Source organism: Halichoeres trimaculatus, unplaced genomic scaffold, assembly GCF_033239565.1.
Source record: "Halichoeres trimaculatus isolate MK-OKI-2021-1 unplaced genomic scaffold, fHalTri1.1 fHalTri1_scaffold_4, whole genome shotgun sequence".
NCBI lineage: Eukaryota > Metazoa > Chordata > Actinopteri > Labriformes > Labridae > Halichoeres > Halichoeres trimaculatus.
In genome coordinates, this window is record NW_027437182.1 from 11201727 (window position 1) to 11223135 (window position 21409).

Below are 21409 nucleotides of genomic sequence, written 5' to 3' on the forward strand. Positions count from 1 at the left end.
ATAGTTGCATACCTGCAAGACTAAATAATTTAATAAGATATTTGCTCCTCAATCCGTTCTCTTGACTCCATAAAAGACGAGACAATGCTATAACAATGACCAGCAAGCTACTGTTGTGTTTGTGTGGCAGAAAAGAGGCTTTGAAAGAGAAACATGGGAAGCATAGCTATGACCTTATATCTAAAGTTTTCTTGCAGATGCCATCAATGCTCCTTATCGGCTTATGCATTATAAAAAATGGCGATAGTAATGAGGTTTAAAGGATAAATCCTGACAATACACTTAATAAGTTGACCAAACCCACAACAATATCATGATACAGGGACGGGTAAGTCCAACTAAGGGAGTAGTCTTTCCAGTAAGTCCAGTTAAGCCATTCACAAATTTCAAAACTGCCAACTACCCACTACTTAAGAATTCAGTCTTGTGAATATGGTTTGTGTTTTAATTAATGCAATTTGAGAAAATTAAACAGAAAAAGAAGCAAATGTGCCCAAAAAAAAGAGCCAGTGTAGGAGTGCAAAAAGTTGCAGTATTTTAAGAGTCCACTTGAAGCTGCCTCCAAAAGGTGAGAAATTCCCTTCAGAGCCAATCTATTGTTATTGTTTTGTTTGACCTGTGTCACACCTTTGCTAGTTTTTGGTTTAGTAAAGCCGAAAAAAAAATCAGTAACAAACCGCTTCACTTGCATTATCTAGAGGTTTAAAAACAAGAAAACAAAAATATTCAGATGGAGTTTGATAATTTTATAGAAATGTGCAAGTACCTTCTAGATGGATATCACCTCTTTACAGCAAAAAGCCACAGAGTTTCTCTTGCATTACTTGTTCCCAGAGAATGCAAGGTAGAGTGGATTGTTGCATTCCATGAATTTTTCTCTAATCAGCAAGTTTTTGGGGGATTTTTTTGCACATTTTTGCTATTTTTCAACATACTGTATTTTGGCTAAAACAGTATGTATTGCTAGATTAGTAGGCAGTTTCGATAGCAGCCAAAATCTATACTCCTTATTTTGTTTGAGGTTGCAGAGGACCGGACCCTATCCCAGCTGTCATTGGGCCTTAACAGAGCTTACAAACTGAGACAAACAACCAGACATGCTCGGACCTTCAGGCAATTCAGAGTGATCAATTAACTTCACTGAGAATGTCTTTGGACTGAGGGGAAGAAGCCAGAGAACCCAGAGGGGACCCAAAAACAGAAAAGCTCCAGCTGGGATTTTGAACCACAACCCTGTACCCTTGTGTTTTAACGACGAAATATCAATGTTTGATCCCAACTACACTGATATTGCATTATCAGACACTGTACTTCCTGCATACAATATAATGCTAGCACATGAATTGCTGCCTTGTTATCTTGTTCTGTCCATCTCTATTCAAATATAAAAAGTACTGACAGGTAAAAACAACTAACTCAGGCATTAGCAATGGACCAGTACTGACAAACACTGGTAATCCCAAAGAGGTTTTGTAATATGAGCAATATTACATTTCATTCATCACAACTCAAAACAAAGACTTAATTTTCCAGACTGGGAAGCTTCTGAGGAGCTAACTGAGTGGATGTGACCCTTGCCAGTCATCAGATAATTAGGGAACACAAAAGCTGATGTATTTTTTGTAGCAAAAACAAAACAATTATACTAGTATAATTCACTCTCAGGAGTCCCTGCCTTAGCCAAAATCACAAACTAAACATTTATAAGTGATCAAATCATGTCAGACCCAGTGATGGATTACTCATTAAAGGAAGGGAGTAAAGTCCGCCACATGGCCTTGTGTCCTCTCTGCCCTCTACTCTGCAACATTCCAGTCAAGGGGTTTAAGTATCAGCCTGGCAAGCTTTAAGTACTGGGCCTCCCTGTGACAGTCTGATTCCTAACCAGGATTAACAAGACTACAAGTCTGAAGCCCTGTTTGTGCCCACAAGACATTGCAGTGTTCATTACAGCCCACAAAATTGTTGGATTGAGTCAACACTTCTCTGACAACATGATGAAGAACAACAAGCAGAGTCTGCATTTCGCAGAGGCTTGTCAGTGTTGGAACAGTAATGTCCACTTTCTATAAAGAGAGGAGCAACAGGAAATGCCATAGGCTGGTTAAAATCAAAGGGGTTTTCCTGCCGGGAGCACAGCAGTACTTAGCAGAGTTTGAGAAATTTTTTTTTGGAAAAAGTATGAAGCATGGGTAAATGTTGCATCATGTCTTCTGTACAAAAGAAGTCCTGGCTAGATGGCTGTGTTAAATGAATAGACAGAAAGTCCCTTGATCTGTTAGGTTTCATCTTCTGGGGACTATAAACATGGATTAAAATGGTCTGAAAATCAACCCAGTGCTTCTTTTAAGAAGGAGGCAACCAACTATGGATTAGGTGTCACATGCATTTCACATCAAATTCAATGGATATTTGTGTCAATAGTAGATCAAAAATTCCAATTCTCAGAATCTGTCATTTAACTACAGATAAAAAAATATTCATTGGTGGGGCACTGTTTGAGTCTATGCCCATGATGTTCAAGCCTCCTCCCTTCACTGCTATCTTTAAAAGCCCATTTGGAATAGTAATCCCAGGCTGCAATGATTACGTTGAAGGGAGCTGAGTATATGACACACAAGTGCAAGCTCTCGTGAGTACAGAAAACCATGCGGGAGATTTGTTACTATAAATGACATCACCTTGCAATGATGTAAACACACTAAACCAACACACTGGTACTGTAATCCTACCAGTAGGTAATCCAGGAAATTCGTAGAAAATGGTCTCAGTAAATACTGTAAGGATAACAGTAAAGGTAAAGGATCACTTTTAAAAACATTTCTATAATACATCCTTTTCTTCTTTGTAGAATTCAGGCTTTAAATAACTATTACTAGGTCAAACTATGAATTTCTGCCTGCTTGAACTGAAAAAGAAGATACTGTTCCATGTTTTATGCCCTGTGAGTTATCCCGGGACAACCATGCTGGCCATGGCATGGGGCTTTAAAAAGCAGAGCTAACAAGGATTAGCATCCATTTTTAACACCTGACTGTAATCCTGCACCCACACAGTCCATGCTAAGCCTGAGCTAGCCATGCTAATGTGAGAGGAGCAGTTTGCAGACTGTCTGTTTTTTTCCCCTCTTCACAACTGTTACATAACAAGTTGGCTCGTGACAAATGCAGCCGATGACAGGACAGCACGGATGAAGGGGAGGAGGAGCATTAGATATATTGCCCTCAGTATCTTACCCTTGAAGTCAAGTTAGAAATTCATCCCTATAAAAAGCTTTTTATTCTTGGATCAGTCAGGTCTGCTGGTGCTATATCTTTGTGCAACTCTGCATTAGTATCATGACTGAACACTAGTTCTGTTCTGCAGACATAGAACAAGTATGAAGAGTATCCATCAAGATAAAAAGGTTTGAAATCTCTTATATCATCCATTGATGCCAGGTAAATAATAAAGATATATTACTACTGTTTTTGCTGATCAGAAATATGCTCAGTTTAGCCTAAGAACATTTGTGTTTGGTATATTATTTTTTGTTGTAACAACACTTCTTTGCAATAAATCTTGTACCATTGGAAAGCCTGTTTATTTCACTTTTAAATGGAGCAACATTTGTAAGGCACATGTATCTGCGAGATGAGCACCAGAGCCTAGCATGTGGGTTTTACACATAGAATCTGCCAAATCTTCTCTGCCAATGCCAAACAGTGTATTCTGCTGTCGCTACCGACTCTTGTTTTACACTACTTCCCAGGTGCTGACAATTAGTTTCCTGATTGTCTGTACCTGTAAGAATGGGCCCCGCTACACTGGTCACTGTACTTTTTGTGCGAAGTTTATGCATCTGCACCACTACTAAGAGTAGATAATATTCTTCATAACACAATTTAATGTCGAAAATACATCTCTGCACTGACACTGATGAGGCATTGGGAAGAAGCCTTCAATCTGGACATCATCTCAATAATACCTTATGTTGAGTAGTTTGGAATTTAATTTGTAAAATGTCCTGTGTGTGACAGTTGTGATTTTGTTGTGACTTTTGTCATCTGAGTCTGCTTCACTGTAGACAGACTTTTCATCATGCAGTTTAACAATGTAATCAAACATGTAGGAGGGAAACCCAAAGTTGCATAAGCCCATTCAACTGAAAACATAAACCTAAACTTAATCTAATCTGACTTTACAGAGCAAGCCATTAATCATAGACTTGTGACAAATATTAAGTTAGAAAGAAACATTATCATACAGAACAACCTATATAATAATAATTATAGCCCCATATCAAAAAATAAATGAAAACTCTCAATTTCCCAACTAGCTTTGTGAATGTTTAATTTTTAATGCTAATGTTTAGTTAGCAACTCTTCTTTTTACTAAAACAAGTGCCATGATTACAGTTGTAGGCTCAGCTTATTCCAGATATAAGACAAGTGTGGTACGGAGTATAGAGTGGAAAAACAAGTAAAACTGATCATGTCTCAATCTGCAAAACCCTTGCAATTATCAGAAAGCTGTCACTTCATAATCTCTGCTGACGTTTCTGCAAACCTATCAAATCTACTTTAACGACCTTGCTTAGATCTACAAAACACACACCAGGCAGCATCACAAATACTGTAGGAGCAGTGATAAAAAGACATGGACAAACACAACATACTAAATGAGGTTCTTCCTGAGGAGCAAACAAACTGATATGGAGTTCATTTGGGATAAACAGGCCTGGATGACAACATCTTTGACATTTTTTCAGAAACATGACAGAAAATAAACAAAAAGGAAGAGTAAATAACTGGAGGGGAGCAAAGAGAAATGGCTGATCTCTATGTCCACATGTTCACTGCTACAAAATGTTGTCGTTGACTATGACATCTTACATAACTCAAGGTTAATTAAAAAAAGAAAGTCTGCATATCTAGGATGTGTTGCAAAAATAAATGGTTAGTGTTCTTTGATAAAGGCTGCTTGGACAAAGTGAAGGATAGAAATGGGAGTTATCATGTGAAACAAATGGATGGATGGAGGCTTTCGTGTGCCAGCTGCAGAGCTGTAGGGATTCATCCTTCCATCAATGGCCTTCCCCTGTGATGATGTCACGAATTAAAGGGACATGAAACTAACAGTCATCAGTTCCCTCTTGACTCAAAACGCTCAACCCAAAATAAATGGATCAGTCCAACTATGGGTAGATACACACGAACATATGAACCCCTCTTAAACTGACATGCAATGTTTGTTACGCACGGGGGCTAAAATGGTAATCTCATGTGGGCAGAGTCATACGTTACTGGAAGAATGTATGCGTATGTGTGAGTGTGCATGTTTGTTAAACACCATACAAAGAGAATTCATACTAGTGAGCCAGCTGGGCACATAAGCCGTCCTGCACAATAAATCCAAATAATCCTTTACGATGGTAAGCGGAAAATAGGGGGGTTGGGGTGTACTGATACACACACAAAACACACTTAGTGACAAAAGGTACACACGGTTCAATTAGCCTCGCTATTGTGCCTCTGTGGTAGACATCCAGTCATTGGCTGTGCCCTTTTCCTAAGAATAACATGCAAGTCACCGGAATGTATGCACTCAAAATAGCAGGGCAGCTTATGACATTTAAATGTCCCAAACATATACACACACACACACACACACACGGCAGAAGAAGCGCTGTAGGACAAGGGCATAAAGGGGGGTTACCCTGAATTACAGCAGGAAGCATTTTTAAAAAAGATGATCATCTTACCTTCCATCATGGTTGCAGATTTGCATTCCTCTATCTCCAATGAGCCTGAAATGAAAGCAGGAGGTGGCGGGAGGGGGAGAGGAGAAGAAGCCCCCAGTTACCAGAGAGATACAGTAGAAATGATGGGCAGCAGAGCAGCCGTGTGCATGTGGCTAACGCCCTGGCTAAATGTGAGCCTCAAACACCCCCAGACACAGCTTGTCAACTATCCCAGAAGGGTCACAGAAACAGAGAGATAGAGAGACAGAAAGAGGAGAGAGGAGGGGTGGGGGCCTGGCCGGGCTAGATGCCGATCAGAGCTGGGGCTTAAGCCATGGATGCTGCTGCTACTGCTGCTGCTACTGCGGCTCTAACCTACAGCCGAGGATGCTGAGAGGAGGGGGAGAACCTAACTGGACGAAAAAAATAAATAACAGGACAGGGGAGAGAGAGGGAGGGAGGTGGAGAGACTGACAGGGAGGGTTATGTGTGTGTGTATGTGTGTTTGGCAAGGGGGGTGGGAGTGGTGAGAATGGGAGGAGGCAGTTTGCTGAGGTCAGAGATGGCCTCAGCCAATCCCAGCAGCTCTTTGTGTAGTCACATGGCTTACAGCTTGAGTCTCCTGACACCATGGCCCAAGAGAACGCTACATTAGTAAACCTCTCTTGCTTGACAAATACTTCAGCACTAAGCTAAATACACACAGACATGTTTACATTTCCAAAAGGGGGCACAAAAATGCCACAAGACATGTATAGAGTAAATACAGAGGATACACAAACATCCTAAACACACACACAAACACACGGCGCATGCACCCCTCCCCTTCATCCTACCTTATGTCAGTGCAGTGTGCCGAGCCTGCTCAGCGGTGAATGACATCAATTAATGAGCTCGCAGAGAGACTAACATGCAGGTGTGAGCCAAGTGACAACCCATGTTCAGGACACACAAACACACACACACAGAGATTCTATAATCACATAATAACACAACAATGGACAAAATATCTGCACTGCACCCTCCTGCACAGTGACTATTCCTGTAGTGTCTGCCTGAGTGCCTCTAAATGTGTCCCACCCCCCTTTGCAATAGGTGTGGTTTAACTCTGTCCTCTCCCTTTTCTCCTCCTCTCCCCCGTTCCCTCCCACCTTTCTCCTCCTCTCTGTGCCGGTCTCTTTCAGCCCCTGTCTTATTTTGCGCCTGTGCTTTCTCAGCGCACAGAGACAAGGATCGATCAGCATGACGTCACAGCTACCCCAGCTACAACTGTGACCAACGCGCAGGAAGGGTCAATGACAGAACAGCCCCGGGATAGGGGTGTGTGTGCTTGTGTTTGTGTGTTGATGAATTTTCTAAGAGAGGAGGGAGAGAAAGGGAGTGAGAGAGGGGGTGAATGTCTGTGTGCACAAACACAAGAGCAGAGGAGACTGACAATTAGGCAAAACCAGGAAAACAAGAACAACAACAGAAATGGAGGGAAAATCAGAACTAGGAATTACTGCAGTAAGACCCCTGGTGCAGTGTATTCTTTGTAGTAATTGTGACATGATCAGACAATCTATACAAAATCAGGTAGACAAATTTGCATTGGGATAGGCATTTCAGGCTAAAATACTATTCATCATTCACTGCTAACTATTCGAAGATTATTCAAATAGTCCCCAGTGAAGTCTTTTTTTTCTCCAGTTCTAAATCTCACATTGCTATATCTTATTACCAGATACTGATTCTTATGCTTTCTTATGTCATTTGCAATGTTTCAGTGTTATTATAAAGCTTTTTGTTATCCAATTTCAAAAAGTTAACAGCTTTTAGATACCTTAAAACCCTGATACCACATTGTAATCAGGGGTTGGTAAAAAAAAAAGTAATGGGATTGAAAATACATTTTTAAGATTAGATAATAGTCACATAAAATATAATATCTGACTTATTACTATGAAACTCCAATTTGAATACTGAAAATCCTGACACATCCTTTATTTGCACTATATGTCAGTAAGAGTCCAGGAAGAGTTGACAATATTCTTCATGTAATGATCTCCAAAAGAGAGCTTTTTTTCTTTCTTGAGTTTCGTATCTGCTTTCCACAATCAGCTGATGATCTGTTATAACCCCCCCCAACAATAACTCAATAGGTCTTTTCAAACGTTATGCACCTAGTTTGCAAGCCTGCTTGTAGCACCTACAGTCACAATTATAAGGCCCTTCTTCTTTGGAATCCCCTTCCTGTCAAAATCCAGGGGACAGATGTCCTCTTTACTTTTAAGAAGTGGCTTAAAAAATTGGACTTTGATAAAGCCTATGGTTTGAGCTAACTTAGGCTCTTAGTTATGCTTCTACGGGCTGTACCTGGATCTGTCTCAAAATCTCTATCTGCATGCATTAATGTGGTTTTACTGCAGGTCACTGATTTACTCTTTTAGGTACCTTAATAGATACTTACCACAAAAGGACTTTTTGAATTTCCTTGTTCCTTGCTAAACCCCTCCTCTTATTCTTTTGTTATATATACTGCACATTATCAATTCCCAGAGTATTTTTGTTGTTGTAGTTATTTATGGTAACAGACCAGTCAGCTGATTATCATGTTTTGCTGCTCCTGCTCAAGGTTAAAAGAGACATTTTTCTTGCCTTTGCTGCTAAATGTTGATACCAAAAATCAATTTATGTTCTCTTTAAATTCCATTACAGAGAATTTGGTTAGGACCAGCTTTATTAATCACCTTGAGTTGATGTTTTTTATGAATGGGTGCTACAAAAACAAAAATTAATTGATTCCAAACTATGTGAGCAATCTGTTTCAAGCCACTAATTTGGGTGTTCTTTTTCTTGTAAATAGTAATCATTCTTTGAGGTACCAATGATTGGGTAAGTTATCTGAGAAGCAATACAATATTTTTTGTTAGCCTAGGAGTACAAGAAATTATAGTTCATAAGCATTTAATCGTAGATCTGTATTCAGTCTTAAAAGAGCAAATGTGTGGTATATTTGTAGCCATTTTTGAGTAAATATTTACACAAGGATGTACGCTTTAAACAGTGTGTTTTTGAGGAACCATACGGTAGCTAAATTCCTCCAGAGGGGCACATATCTGTCTCTATCGCTCTACTTTCAGTCATGCTTTAAAAAGAGCCAGCTGTGTGCCTCTCCATGCCCAGTGAATCCTCCTCCCAAGTCATGCTTAATCCCATGTGATGATGACTCCTTCCCTCCCACCAAAACCTCTTTCTCTCCACTCTCATTCATCACCTCTTTTCTTTTAATTTACTGATTTCTCCCTCATCCCTGTTTTTTTTACCCAGTTATTTTTGTTAAGCTGGGACTGCGCAGCTCAATCTGTCACATGCCTCCCCCTTCCTTTCATCCCTCTTTCTTTCCTTGCCCAGCTCCTCTGTCTTAAAACCCGGCAGATGCTCCTGAACAGAGGGTCTCCAGCCTCCCACCCTGCCCCCAGCTTTAACTCCCTTCCCCCTTGTCCTCCTCTCCCCCCTTACTCTAAAGCTGCTGCCTTTTGTTTTAGTATCAACCTTAACTTTTTCTGTTTCCTTTCTGCTTACATATTCCACAATTTCATCCTTTCCTCTTAAAATCTAGTTTGTCATTCCTACAAATTCAGTTAGCTGAGAGGCAAGCAGTATCTTTTCCTGTACTGCCATCTAGTGTTCAATGAGACCTACTGACAATATTTACAATTGTGCCAGTAACAAGGAAATTAATTTTTTTTAGGCAATTGCCACATTCACAGTTAAACCCTCAATGAAGCATATACAGTAGAAACTCAGAGGTATCAAACCTCCCACTCGTACAAATAAAATGTGAAGTGATTAAGCCACTGACAAAAGCTATTGTGCCAGCTAATTGAGGAATGTAGACCAGGGAAGAGGAAGGGAGAATTTGCTAAATAAAGCACTATATCCTACAAGCTTGGAGCTTAAGCAGTGGTGAAGCCTGAATAAAGACAAACTGGAGATGTCAAATACTTCATGCATTACTAATCATCAGTAAGCGGTGCCATTTTTGTGTATCTTAATGTACAAATTTGCCAAAACTCATTTCTTCAAATAAAAACCTGTCCCATCCATGTCAGTTCATGCCTGCCATGGCACATGATCTGAATGGAATTAGAGATGTGGGTGTTTTGATGACAAAGGAGTAACTTTCTCTCACATCTTGTTTGACTTTCTTTGATTCTCAAATAAAAGAAGTGTGTTCCTGGTGTGTCTCTTAAAGTAGGGATTCCCAAACATTTCAGCCTGCAACCCCCAAAACAGTGGTGCAGACGACTAGCAATGTTGTGGGAATACATCAATAGGCCAATCCAAAAACAGACAAGACCAACAAAAGTAAAAGGCCTTATATACTTAGCCTAGCTTATCTTTAGAAAATTAGACTATCTATGAGCACATATTGCTGTGTTTCCTAAACTATTCTGATTCCATCATTACCCTGGCTTAGTCACCTTGCAGGTCTTGAGACAACATCAGATGGAACCAGATCAATCATTTTCTTTCTGTATGGTTTAAATGAATTTTGACTCCTATCAGCACCTGTAAATAGTTTTTGATTTTGAAAGGAATTTTGTGACCCCCTCCAGGAGTCTTGACTTTGAGAACTACTACCTGAAGAAGATGCTGAACAGTGTAAATGAAAAGATGTACAACACAAATTCATGCAAATGAGCTAGCAAACCTTCATTACTACACATAGAAATTATTTACAGTATCCGTAAAAAAACCCTACCTATTGTATCGCTGGCATCATTTAATTTAGGGAAAAACTCAGAAGGACACATCACCCTCACAGCTGAGGAGGCGATGTACTGAACAGACGGGTCAAAAAAAGACGGTTTTACCCACTGTACCTGCAATGATGCGAAACCAGCCGGTACACAGCTCCTCAGCCATTTACAGCTCTTCCCATGGACCACCTCGTCCTCAGCCCAGCCAGACAGAAGGATGAGAGGGGAGAAGACGAGCAGAGGACAAAGACTATTTTCTGAAAAGAAAAGAGGGAGACAAGAATGAGGAGTAACCAAGGACTCTGCCACACTGAGCCACTGAGGAGATGTGCACCTATGCTGATGCCGGCACATTATTTGACCACTGCAAGTGTATGAGGGAACACAACCTGTGGGGAATAGTAATGTGGAACAGTAGACTGAGTCCAGACAAGTCAGACGATGAAGGTCAACGCATCATTTCCTGCAGATTTGCCTCACACACACATGCAGATTTAACATTGCTAATTTCTTTTTACATACAAATGGTGAAGGAATAACAGAACACAACCATTTGAGACATGATGTGTGTTACAGATTGCTGATACATAACGTTAATATTAAATCTTCTCCATCAAGACATTACAGGGCAACATTTTTTTTTTTTTTACTTAAAGCTCTATAAACTTCAATTAAGATATCCCCCTCTGTTAAAGAGGGTGAAACAGTCAGCAAACTTTAAATCCTAAGTATGTTAATTGTTAGTTGACCTGTTATCTAATTTTAATCAAAAATGAGTTGTTGGGTTTATAAAATATCAGGAACAGGTGAAAACTGTTGGACAGATTTCCTTAAGGCTTGATTGTGAACTTGTCTAGTTTGGTCCACAGTGAAGAGATATAAAGGAGGGAACCCGAAATAATTTACAAATTGACAACCTCATCTTTCTTAAAATATACTCCTACTGAAATTTTCTGAACAAAACTGGCAGTTACTGAAGATATACAATTGATCAATATTTAATTCGAGTTTTGGTAAGTTTAGGCCTTTGATATTGACTCTGACACTGCCATCCTAGACTTGAAAAGATTTTTTATTTCTACTAATAAACGAAGATAAAATAAATAAACATAGGCTTAAACTTTATGCTTTTAAAAACACTGCTTGAGGTATAAAATATCCAGATATAACATTCAGCATAGGTAGCTACAAAAACTGCATCAACAATGGCTGATTTTCTTCCCAGCTCCTCCTGGTAAGATGTAAAAGACACCCTGTTGGCGCCATCTGCTGTTAACTTCAAAATGGTACGCTGTATTGTGCTTTTCAAGATTCAGATGCAAACAACATTATTCATTTGCCAGGATCCAAAACTATTAACAGTTGCATTTTTGCCATTGTTGGTTTTTCTACATTTTTAGATTGTCCAATATGTGTATTCCCATGGCAGGGGGTTGCTTGGTCCTGACGTTAGTCAGGACCAAGCAATTCGGGACTTGGGGGGCGAAGAGTTTGGAAACCTATAGGCTGTACTAATGAATCAATGATACTCTTAATTTGATAACCACAGTGACATTTGGCATAACACCTTACCATCACATTCAAGCAAGTTATGACACACTGTCTTTTTTTTTTCTTAGAGAAACACTTGAGAAGACCCTTGGGTTCCCCTGGGTTATGAGCTGGGACAAAAAAGCACTTACTTAATTTTCAAATTACATTTCAAAGACTGAATTTAAGGCATATACATCTCAAATGAGAGAATGAAAGAAACAAATATATAAATACATAAAAAATAGATGTATCTATAATATACCTTTCCATCTAAGAACAACCTCCACCTTCGTTTGTGCTTTTCGCCTGTGGGGTGCAGTATTGCTCTAATGTTATAGTTGATGCATTTGTTTGTAATTTTCCAGACTGGTTACAGAAACAGTGAAAAATCACAAGGCAAACTCAAATAGGTCATCGCTGTCACTGTATGAGTACAGTCAAGAAGCAAAGGCAGCAAACTGTTATCAACAGGCAAGTGAACACCCACAGGGAATGAACAGTGAGGTAAGCTGGTGTCCCTGGGTTGCTTATCATTCATCAAATGTGTTCTAGTTCCATCCTAAGGTTAGCCCCTTGAAACAAAAATACCACTTGCAGAAATGTGCTCTTCTAATATGCTGTGCTGAATTATAATGCTGATCCAGTACTAATTCTCCGGGGTGCTGCTTTTAAGTGATTTTATCCTGGTAAAAAGTATTTTTGGGGAAGATTCTCTGACAAATTAGCTATTTTGGGTCCATGTTAACTTCCATACATGGGCTTTCCTGGGCTCATCTGCCCAATTGCACGTACCAAGGTCTCAAGCCATTTCCTGCACACTGCTTAAGCAATATCCCAGCAAACCTCCACCCTGCTCCAACTCTGTCTACCCCCCAAAGTGCCCTGATGAGGGATGATGATTAGGCAGCAGTCATTAAATGTTCACAGAAGACAAACACCCACCCACCAATTAAGGAGAAATGAGTGCAGCCAAACCAAAACAAAGCAACTCACTCTCCACTCAGCAGCATGGGAAGGCATGCAGGGTGGTAAGGCGCAGTGATGGCAGGGTGCCATGTCGAATGCCTACGTGCCACCCGGCCACTCATGATACTTTGAGTCAGTTTTCTCTGTGAGGTGTGCGGTTCTACATCATTACCCGACTCCTGCTCTGCCCGGGAGTGGGGTTGTGGGTGGGCAGAGAAACACAGACACACTTCATCAAGCAGTAAGGATTTCTGCGTAATTAGCACCCACTCCCTGATTATTTGGTGATGCTAAGGACACCGGCTGCGAGCTAAAAGTGAATTTGATTTTAGTTTAAAGCCACTGGGAGAGTTATTGTGAATTTATTGCTTAAAATCCCTACAGCTCAAGACGAACTTTGCCCCAAAAGTAGGCAACTGAATGACAATTACCTCAAACGGCATGAGAAACCCTTCTGAATTTTCTAGTTTGTGTTGCTATAAAACCATTTTTTTATCCCTTTTTTGCATTTTTTAGTTAGAAAGCGGAAGAGGGCAAATAGTGGAAAGGAGGAAGAAGGAAGGCAGGAGGAGGTAAACGTTCTACATTTCCAATTGGTTTAATTGTTGGTTATCAAATTTGCAATATGATATCTATGCCATCAAATCATACAGCCCTAAAACAGCAGAGCGATCCATCAGTCATCAATCCAGCTCCTTACCACTTAGTATTCAGGTAAAATACTTACTCCTCCTGCAGGAAATTTGTCAAACTTTACATCGGATACTAAAAGGTACAGTTGAAGTAGTCTGTTTAGTTCGCATCTAAAATAGACTTGGATAACATCATTTACCGCCGTCTGCCTGCCCTGAAGCACCACTTTAATAACAAACATAGTCTACATTCAGTGACCCAAAACCCTATCCAGAGCCCCCTCTGAAACCCCAGTCCTTCCCTCCAGCCACAAAGCTGGGGATGGAAAAGATGAGCTCATGCCTCTGATAGTGGGCTGGTTCAGTTTGTGGTCTCCCTAATGGTCTCCAGGATGTCAACACAGGTCCAATATGTTCCTGTTACTCAAACCAATTATCATTTCCACGAGCTGGAGCCTGAATAAACAAAGCCTAAACTTGCTATACAATCAGCCTATATCTATAAACAGAGGAGAAGTTTAAATTAGGCCAATCCCAAGAGAACCAGCCCTTGCTTGGACAGCACGGCTGAGATGACAGAATGGAGCTAGATGAGCTCACTGCGGGGAGTTTCTAAGGAGTATTTTAAAGACAACAGTAATAGCAAAGGCCTGAGTTCTTTACTTTCAAGCTTTAACCTGTTATCAATAATACTTGGAAGCATGGCCCTGTTAAACTGGAAAATGACCCTTACGTGAACACATCAGGACAAATTTCTCCTCTATTTCAAGCTAAGGGAAAGTATGAGATTTGTAGTTTAACTCATTTCTAACAACAAGAGAAAAAGAGAAACACTTGCTTGGTGGCCCTATTCTCATTTGGCTGGACACCCACGAGAGTGTTATTAATATAGGTTATGAGTATGTATGTGTGTGTGCTGTGCTGGTAGAAGCCCAGATAAGCCTCCCAATGACGCATTTGATACTGCACCCATAATTCATGAGGCAACTTAAAATAGCAGTGTGGATTTTAAAGATCTCCTCCTGACAGCGCTTCAGGGGAGCGAGAGCAGCAAACCTGCCTCTAACATAATCTAGTAGGTCATAAGGCAGACTCAAAACCATGAGATGAGAGGGGAAAAAACTATGATAGTGGGTTAGCAAAATGACCAGTGATCAGAGTCTGGGCTTTTTGTGGGCAAAACACTGGCCAGAATTCACCTCATTATCCCAAGCCAGGAAGGAAGAAGATCACTAAAAGAAAAAGAATGTATGGGGTAGGTCTATGAAAATATTCGGCATGGTTCTTCGTCTTAAAGTCTTAGTACAAGACGGGAAGCAAATACTACCTGTAGGAACTCAGAGAACTCATGGCGCATTGTCTTAAATGTAGAATTCATAGTCCAGTCTAATAAATCAATTAACATATCAGACTGTGAACCACTTAGATAAGTGCTGTGTAGACTGTGAAGTGCCCCCACCCCCCAAGTCTGTGCTATATAGAAGTGTCCTGTAAACCAACTTATAACCCTGTGTTTGTAGAGCATGCCCACATTGCAGCTGACACATCAAAGGTATCTCCACCATCCTGTAAGCTGACCCACTGCCACAATGTACACATAAATAAAACACAGATATAAGTCAAAAGACAAACCCATGTGTACATGGATACACACAAACATAAAAGCAATCCCAGCTTAGATGTGAAATGCCTTGATCTCACTCATCACAAAATGTATGACGTCATCTTATGAGTATCAAATAAAAAAGCATGTGTTCTCCTCTTTTTTTCCTCACTGAGAGCCTCCTCACCCACATACACACAGCTCACGAAAACCCCCCCACACACTTCCGCTGAAATCTGCCTTAAAATGAACAGCTTCTATGATGCTTACAGATGCAACACAGCTACACAAAATGTAATCTTGTATAACACTATAAAATGACATCCTTTGTGAAAAAGCTCCAACCAAAAAGTGAAGAATTCTGGTATCACAGATTTAGGAACTTACAGTCCCAGGATGCTCTACACTTTGAAGTCCCTTTTTGATCAGCAAAATACAAATTATGAGCACATTGCATGACTTAATGTACAAGTCTGACCTGAAGCCAGGAAACAGTGAAGGATAAGAGCTCATAATTAATGAGTCACAGACAAGATAACAGCAGATTGGATACTTGTAGATTCATTCATTTGAATCTTCTTTAAAAAACTAATGTGTCCAGAGAACTCTTTTGTGAAGTGAAACTGAAACATTAAGTATCACTAAATTTCATACCAACAGACTAGGACTGCCTAAAATGTAGGTGTTTTCCAAAGAGTGCAGAAAATACTTCACTCCCACACACTAGATCACACTGTGAGGCTTCCCCGTGAACAACCAATTTGAAAAGCAGCATAAATGACTCATCCTCTCCCTGTAACATCAACAACAACACTTTCTTGATCAAACAATGTAAGCCAGCTGAGGATAAAATCTTCCTTTAATATTAAATTCTGCTAGCTCAAACATTCAGGGGAAATCAAGGTAAAGAAAGATAATAGATAAGAGACACACTGCATTTAGTGAGTGATTCATTGAACTCCACATTCTACCCCAAACGTCTCAGTAAATGCATCTTGCATTTTAACTATCACCAGCTTAATTGTTCTCCCCTACCTGAAAGTTTTAAGTTTTACAAATAAAAATCTTCAAAATGCATTAAAACTGTTTGCGTCACCTGAGGCACTTTTGCTTGACTGAAACAATCTGAAAAACAAAACTGCATAATACATTTCCAGAATGCTGCTTTCATTGGCACATCCCAGAATTCACTGCCTGGTAATGCTTTATTTCACAACTCAGAGAACAGAGATCAGAAATGTTCCCAGGCTGATTTCCCAGACTGAGTCCACCTAAAACTAAAACCTCATTTCCCACTCATTACTGTCAAGCTGGGCAATCCCCCATTACTTTACAGCTTTTCCCACATATCATAAACCTCTCCTTGAACCCGCTGTGCTCCAGCTCTCACATGTGCAGTGGACCCCTGGGACATTACAGCTGCCCAGTAATACCCATGAGTCCAGAGCTACGTCTGTTATCCAAGTTTTTGTTTACTAAAAACTGCTGAACATCTTCAGAGACTGTTGTTGGTTTTAGGGTTCACAAATTGATGGTTAAACTGCAAATTAATAATAGTGGATAAATCTTTTCAATAACAATATTACTGTGGAATACTTTATCTTTTAACTCACTTGAGATGCTTTATATCCACAAAAGATTATTTGATGAAATGGAAAACAGCAGCAATTCAAGAATTTAAACATCTAAGGAAAATATGAACCCATGTCAAACTTTTCAGAGTACATTATTTGATAGATCAATACCATCAACCGCATAGTGCTAAATAAACTTTAAATGCTCTATTAAACATTGAGCATGCATTTCTTGAACGTCATGCTGCAGTGATTAGACCGCAGCAGTTCCATGCCAGGACCACCACTGATACAGAACGGCTGTTTAGAAGGAAAAGCCAAACTCATGCACTCAGGTGTAAGGCCATGTGAATGTAATCACAAGCAACAACAGCACTTGTTTGAATTACAAACAAAACAGAGATTTTTGATTGGACTAAATCATCCTCACATGCTAATGTTGCACAGTCTGGCTGCTGATGTTTTGGTTCAATTCTACCCTGGCATCGACAGTTCAGCCTTTACAAAACATTGTGCAATTAACAGACTGATTAATAATTTGGTAATCATAGTTAAGTTGTGCCAAACACCAGGAACAACTGCTGGAAGAAGACAACCAATCACTTGAAATCAACTGACAGCAATAAATCCAGACAACAGCAGTTCAGTCTCGTGGCACCACCTCTTCTTATTTTCCTACCCTAGCACCTGCTTTCACATGTTCAAACACGGTAAACTGCTGCTGGCTGCTGGATTAAATCCAATATGTTCAGTATTGTTACAGGTTCCCTCCTTTTGGACCTTAGGAGCTCAATATAAATGACTCTCATGTAAACTTTATAACATAAAATGGAAAACAGTGCTGCGCACTTATCTTTATATCTGCTACTTCTGTTTATAACACAAGCAGTATCCACAAAACACCATAAAACACTACAAATCAAATGCCATGTTAGTGGCTGCTCAACACAAGTCTCTAAATTCACCGCCCTAAAATAATATATTGATTGATTAATCAAAAAAAAACCCCACCCAATTCCTTTTCAATGGATTTAATGTAAGCTATTCTGAATCAAAGTTTCTCACAGCAAGACATCAAAACATACCACAGTCTGTATAAATGCTCATGTAAGTAAAAAGGCCTGGTTTTAGAACATCGAAGTAGTAAGTATACAATTTTACATCTACCCCAGCTTTGAGCTTAAAATCTATTGCTTTGTAAATCAGAGTCAACCCTCGTCACAGTTGACAACTGCAATATGTGAAGCCCCAGCAGGAGCAGGTCAAGTGGTACTCCTGCATTTTACAAACTTTTCGTTTGAGTCAAGACAAGTTGCTAACATCACTTGTAGCAGGCGGCATGACATGATTTTCCACTTTCCCCCTCCCTTTAAATTAGTTCAATGAGGAAAAGATGCTTTTAAATGTAATGTGGAATAAAACTGGCTGTAATGTTTCAATAGGCCAACGGTTGTTTTTTTTGCTTTCGATCGTCAATGTGATGAACTGTTGGTGTCTGTTATACCATTGTCAAAGACATACAACACTTACCGCTAATTGAACAACTCCTTCCTCGCCTTTTGCTGTCCTCGATTCAGTTGAAATAAGTAAACATCAAATTCTGGAATTAGCACAAAAATACCACTGGTAAAACTGTCAACTGCGTGAAAGATGCACACCGGAAGTGTCAAGAAGGTGGGGAAAACGGCTTGGTGTGCGTGGCTCGACACTGAAATTGTTATTTTTCCCGCAATATTGATATTTTTACATTAATATGTATAAGTAAAGTAGTTTAACCCTCGATAAACGTGGTTATTATTATATTTCAACGATTTGATTTCCTGTTCCCGCTGATAAGTCGAAAAATGCTACCTATCTGGATGAGCCAAGCTTATATGAGTAACGTGCGCATGCGCAACGTGTCACCTTGCACTTTCACCCTGAATACGTTACCAGTAACGGCTAATTAGCGTAATTGCGTTTAAATAAAAGCTTCATGGAAGAGTATCCAGAAGATTAAGCGTAATTCTATGTTATTTGATTAAGGATATTGATGACTTTTACATTTTCTGACCAAGCGCAAAAGTCGACTGAACACCCTCCGTCAGCAGCGATCACTGAGTCAAGTCTCAAAAGTTATATGGACTAACTCTGGCCCTGTTATCCATGGATTATTTGAGCTGACAACAAAACCCTGCTTGATCCTAAAATGCTTACTTAATGTGGTAAGTTGGCTCGTTGTTGGCTGTATTTCTCAAACAGACGCAAAATTCAAGCTAAGCTTTACATGCAAACTGCATCAAACCAGTCGGGCACAAGCGAGCAACTAAATGTTAACATGAGCACATGAAACCATTTGGGAAAGTATACGATTTACTTAAAAGAAATAGTGCATGTCCACTATTTATGGCATATACACGTATAGAGGCCTATTTAATACGCCTTCTGCAAATTTTTGAAGAATATTTCAAAACAACAGCAAACTATCCGCACATTTAATGTTAGAGAAGTCTTTTTTCACTGTTGAGCACGTTATTTAACAGTTATATTGCTTTAAATATTACATACATATTCATTAATATTACTGAAACTGCCACCCCGAGTTTGAAAATCCACGTGCAAATGTTTTATGAAGTGTGTACGATTGGGCTCCTTCATACACCTGTAAAGCCCCTCGTGATCATCCAGCTTGCTGCTCAATAATTAATCAAAACAGTCCAGGAAAGTAATTTCCTCTCCAGCAGACCACAACATTTTGACGTGCAGCCCAATACCGTTGCATAACAGGGACTCTCCCTGTCCACACTTATTTGATTTTTCCTAATGTTTGTAATAACACCCCAAACTAAACTTTCCTTGGGAGCATGCAGACTTTACCTCGTCCACGTGATTATCCTCTTCTTTCGACAAATTTCCAGTGATGAAGTTTCATAAATGATGTATCCGACTGCAGGTGTTTGTTTTGGTCTGCACACATGGCACGCTTGTTTGACCACGCCTAAAGCTTTGTGTGTGTGTGTGTGTGTGTGTGTGTGTGTGTGTGTGTGTGTGTGTGTGTGTGTGTCTGTGTGTGTCTGTGTGTGTCTGTGTGTGTGATTTTCCATGTGCCCTCAGTTATGCCAGTGATTCATTCTCACCTGCTGAGACTACTGGACAATCTGCTCCTTTACTCTTTAAAATGGGCCTCATGGAATTCAGACTTAATCTTAATATTATTATTAAAATATATTTTAAAATAAAATAAATAAAAAAAAAAATAAAAAAGCAGGAGTGGTCCTAATAGTGTATGCTGTTGCATCAGATTTCCCATACCTAAATTCATTTTTTGGAGATGACACAAACCTAAACATGTCTTCCCATATGAAAAGCTTTTACCTTTACTTTTTCCTACTTTGCCAAAAAGTTTTTTTGTTAAATGTATCATCAAAGTAATCACATGCTTACTATTAAATTTATCAAATGGATTTAGGAAAGGTTCAAACTACAACATTTTTTGTATAGGTTTTATCTTATACAAGACATACTGATCTACTGCAATCTGATTGAACACCTCTGTATCAGTAGAAGTAGTAGAATCATCTATGTCTGTGCCTTGCTTGTGAGACATTACCTTGCATGTAGCAGCAGAGATATTTTCCCTCAGAGAAATGCTTAGAAAATGTGTCTGGTACAGTTGCCATGGCAACTCAGTGACAGAGAGAGGACCTGCCCGTCCTTGTGATAAGATGTGAGCGAATAAAACCCCTGTCAAAATCCCAATTTAATGTGTCTCCTGTCTGTCTGGTCTCTCTGTCTCTCACTGTTGCATGCGCTCTCTGCACGTGTACCCTCTCACTCTCACACACTCACACACACTTGCATGCATGAACAGAGCCTAATCAATTTGGTTTGGGATCACTGCCTGTTAAACAGGGGCAGATCAACTGCAGTGAGGTTGCTCAATATCCTGACCAGACAAAAAGTTATAGTTACAACTGAGAAATATATCAACAACATACACTCAAATCTAGTTTTTTTTCCCTTTTTCAGTTTCAGTCACATGGCCTAAACATAATGAGATGTTTTTACTTCATTAATGACTTAAATTTAATTGTCTTTTCTCATTCAGATTTTGGTTAAAACAGATGTGAACGAAACCCATCGCTCACTGTGGCTCAGAGACAGATGCAGCTTTTGAGAGCTCCCTGAATGCCACTTCGTAAGTCGGTAAGTCTTATTACACTATGAATGTGCTTGGGATCTTTCAGTTGTAGTGTGGAACAACTTAAGTATTTCTATATTGGTCAAACCTTGGCCACCTTACAGGGATAGCAATTCGTGATTACAATTACAGAAGTACATCTCACTTCTCAGAATAGAAAATGTGTCATATCTTCTTTGCCCATCACATTCTGTGTCTCGTATTCCATATATTGCATTGTTTGTGTGCTCTAACTTGGATGACACTTGATGGTGTTCATGTTCTGATAGGCTGTTCAATCTAACATTATTTGTTGTTTCTTCCATCTAATGTTGTGTACATTTGACTTTTTTTCAGTTTGAAAATCATCTCACTGTCGTCAAAGTGAGTGGAAGTTGTGGGCTGTTTAGATTGTTCAGCCCCCTGGGACAAACTTTTGGTCTCATAAATAGATATGGTTTGACAAACAGAGGTC

General features: G+C 39.7%; 1 protein-coding gene across 7 annotated transcripts in view; it reads right to left on the reverse strand.

Moving 5' to 3' along the window:
* Window positions 1-19763, reverse strand: part of sgip1a (SH3GL interacting endocytic adaptor 1a) — a 77326-nt gene extending 57563 nt beyond the window's left edge. For 6 of the 7 annotated variants that reach the window (XM_074667490.1, XM_074667494.1, XM_074667489.1 and 3 more), the window contains exons 1-3: window positions 19632-19763; window positions 10591-10724; window positions 5744-5788 (exon numbers count right to left, since the gene is read on the reverse strand). In XM_074667490.1, the coding sequence (XP_074523591.1) occupies window positions 5744-5788; window positions 10591-10633 (88 nt within the window). In that variant the 5' untranslated portion in view covers window positions 10634-10724; window positions 19632-19763. Of the gene's footprint in view, window positions 1-5743; window positions 5789-6558; window positions 6747-10590; window positions 10725-19631 lie in introns of those variants that run through there. The other variant, XM_074667492.1, reaches the window with a different exon arrangement.
* Between the last annotated feature and the right edge of the window lie 1646 nt (window positions 19764-21409).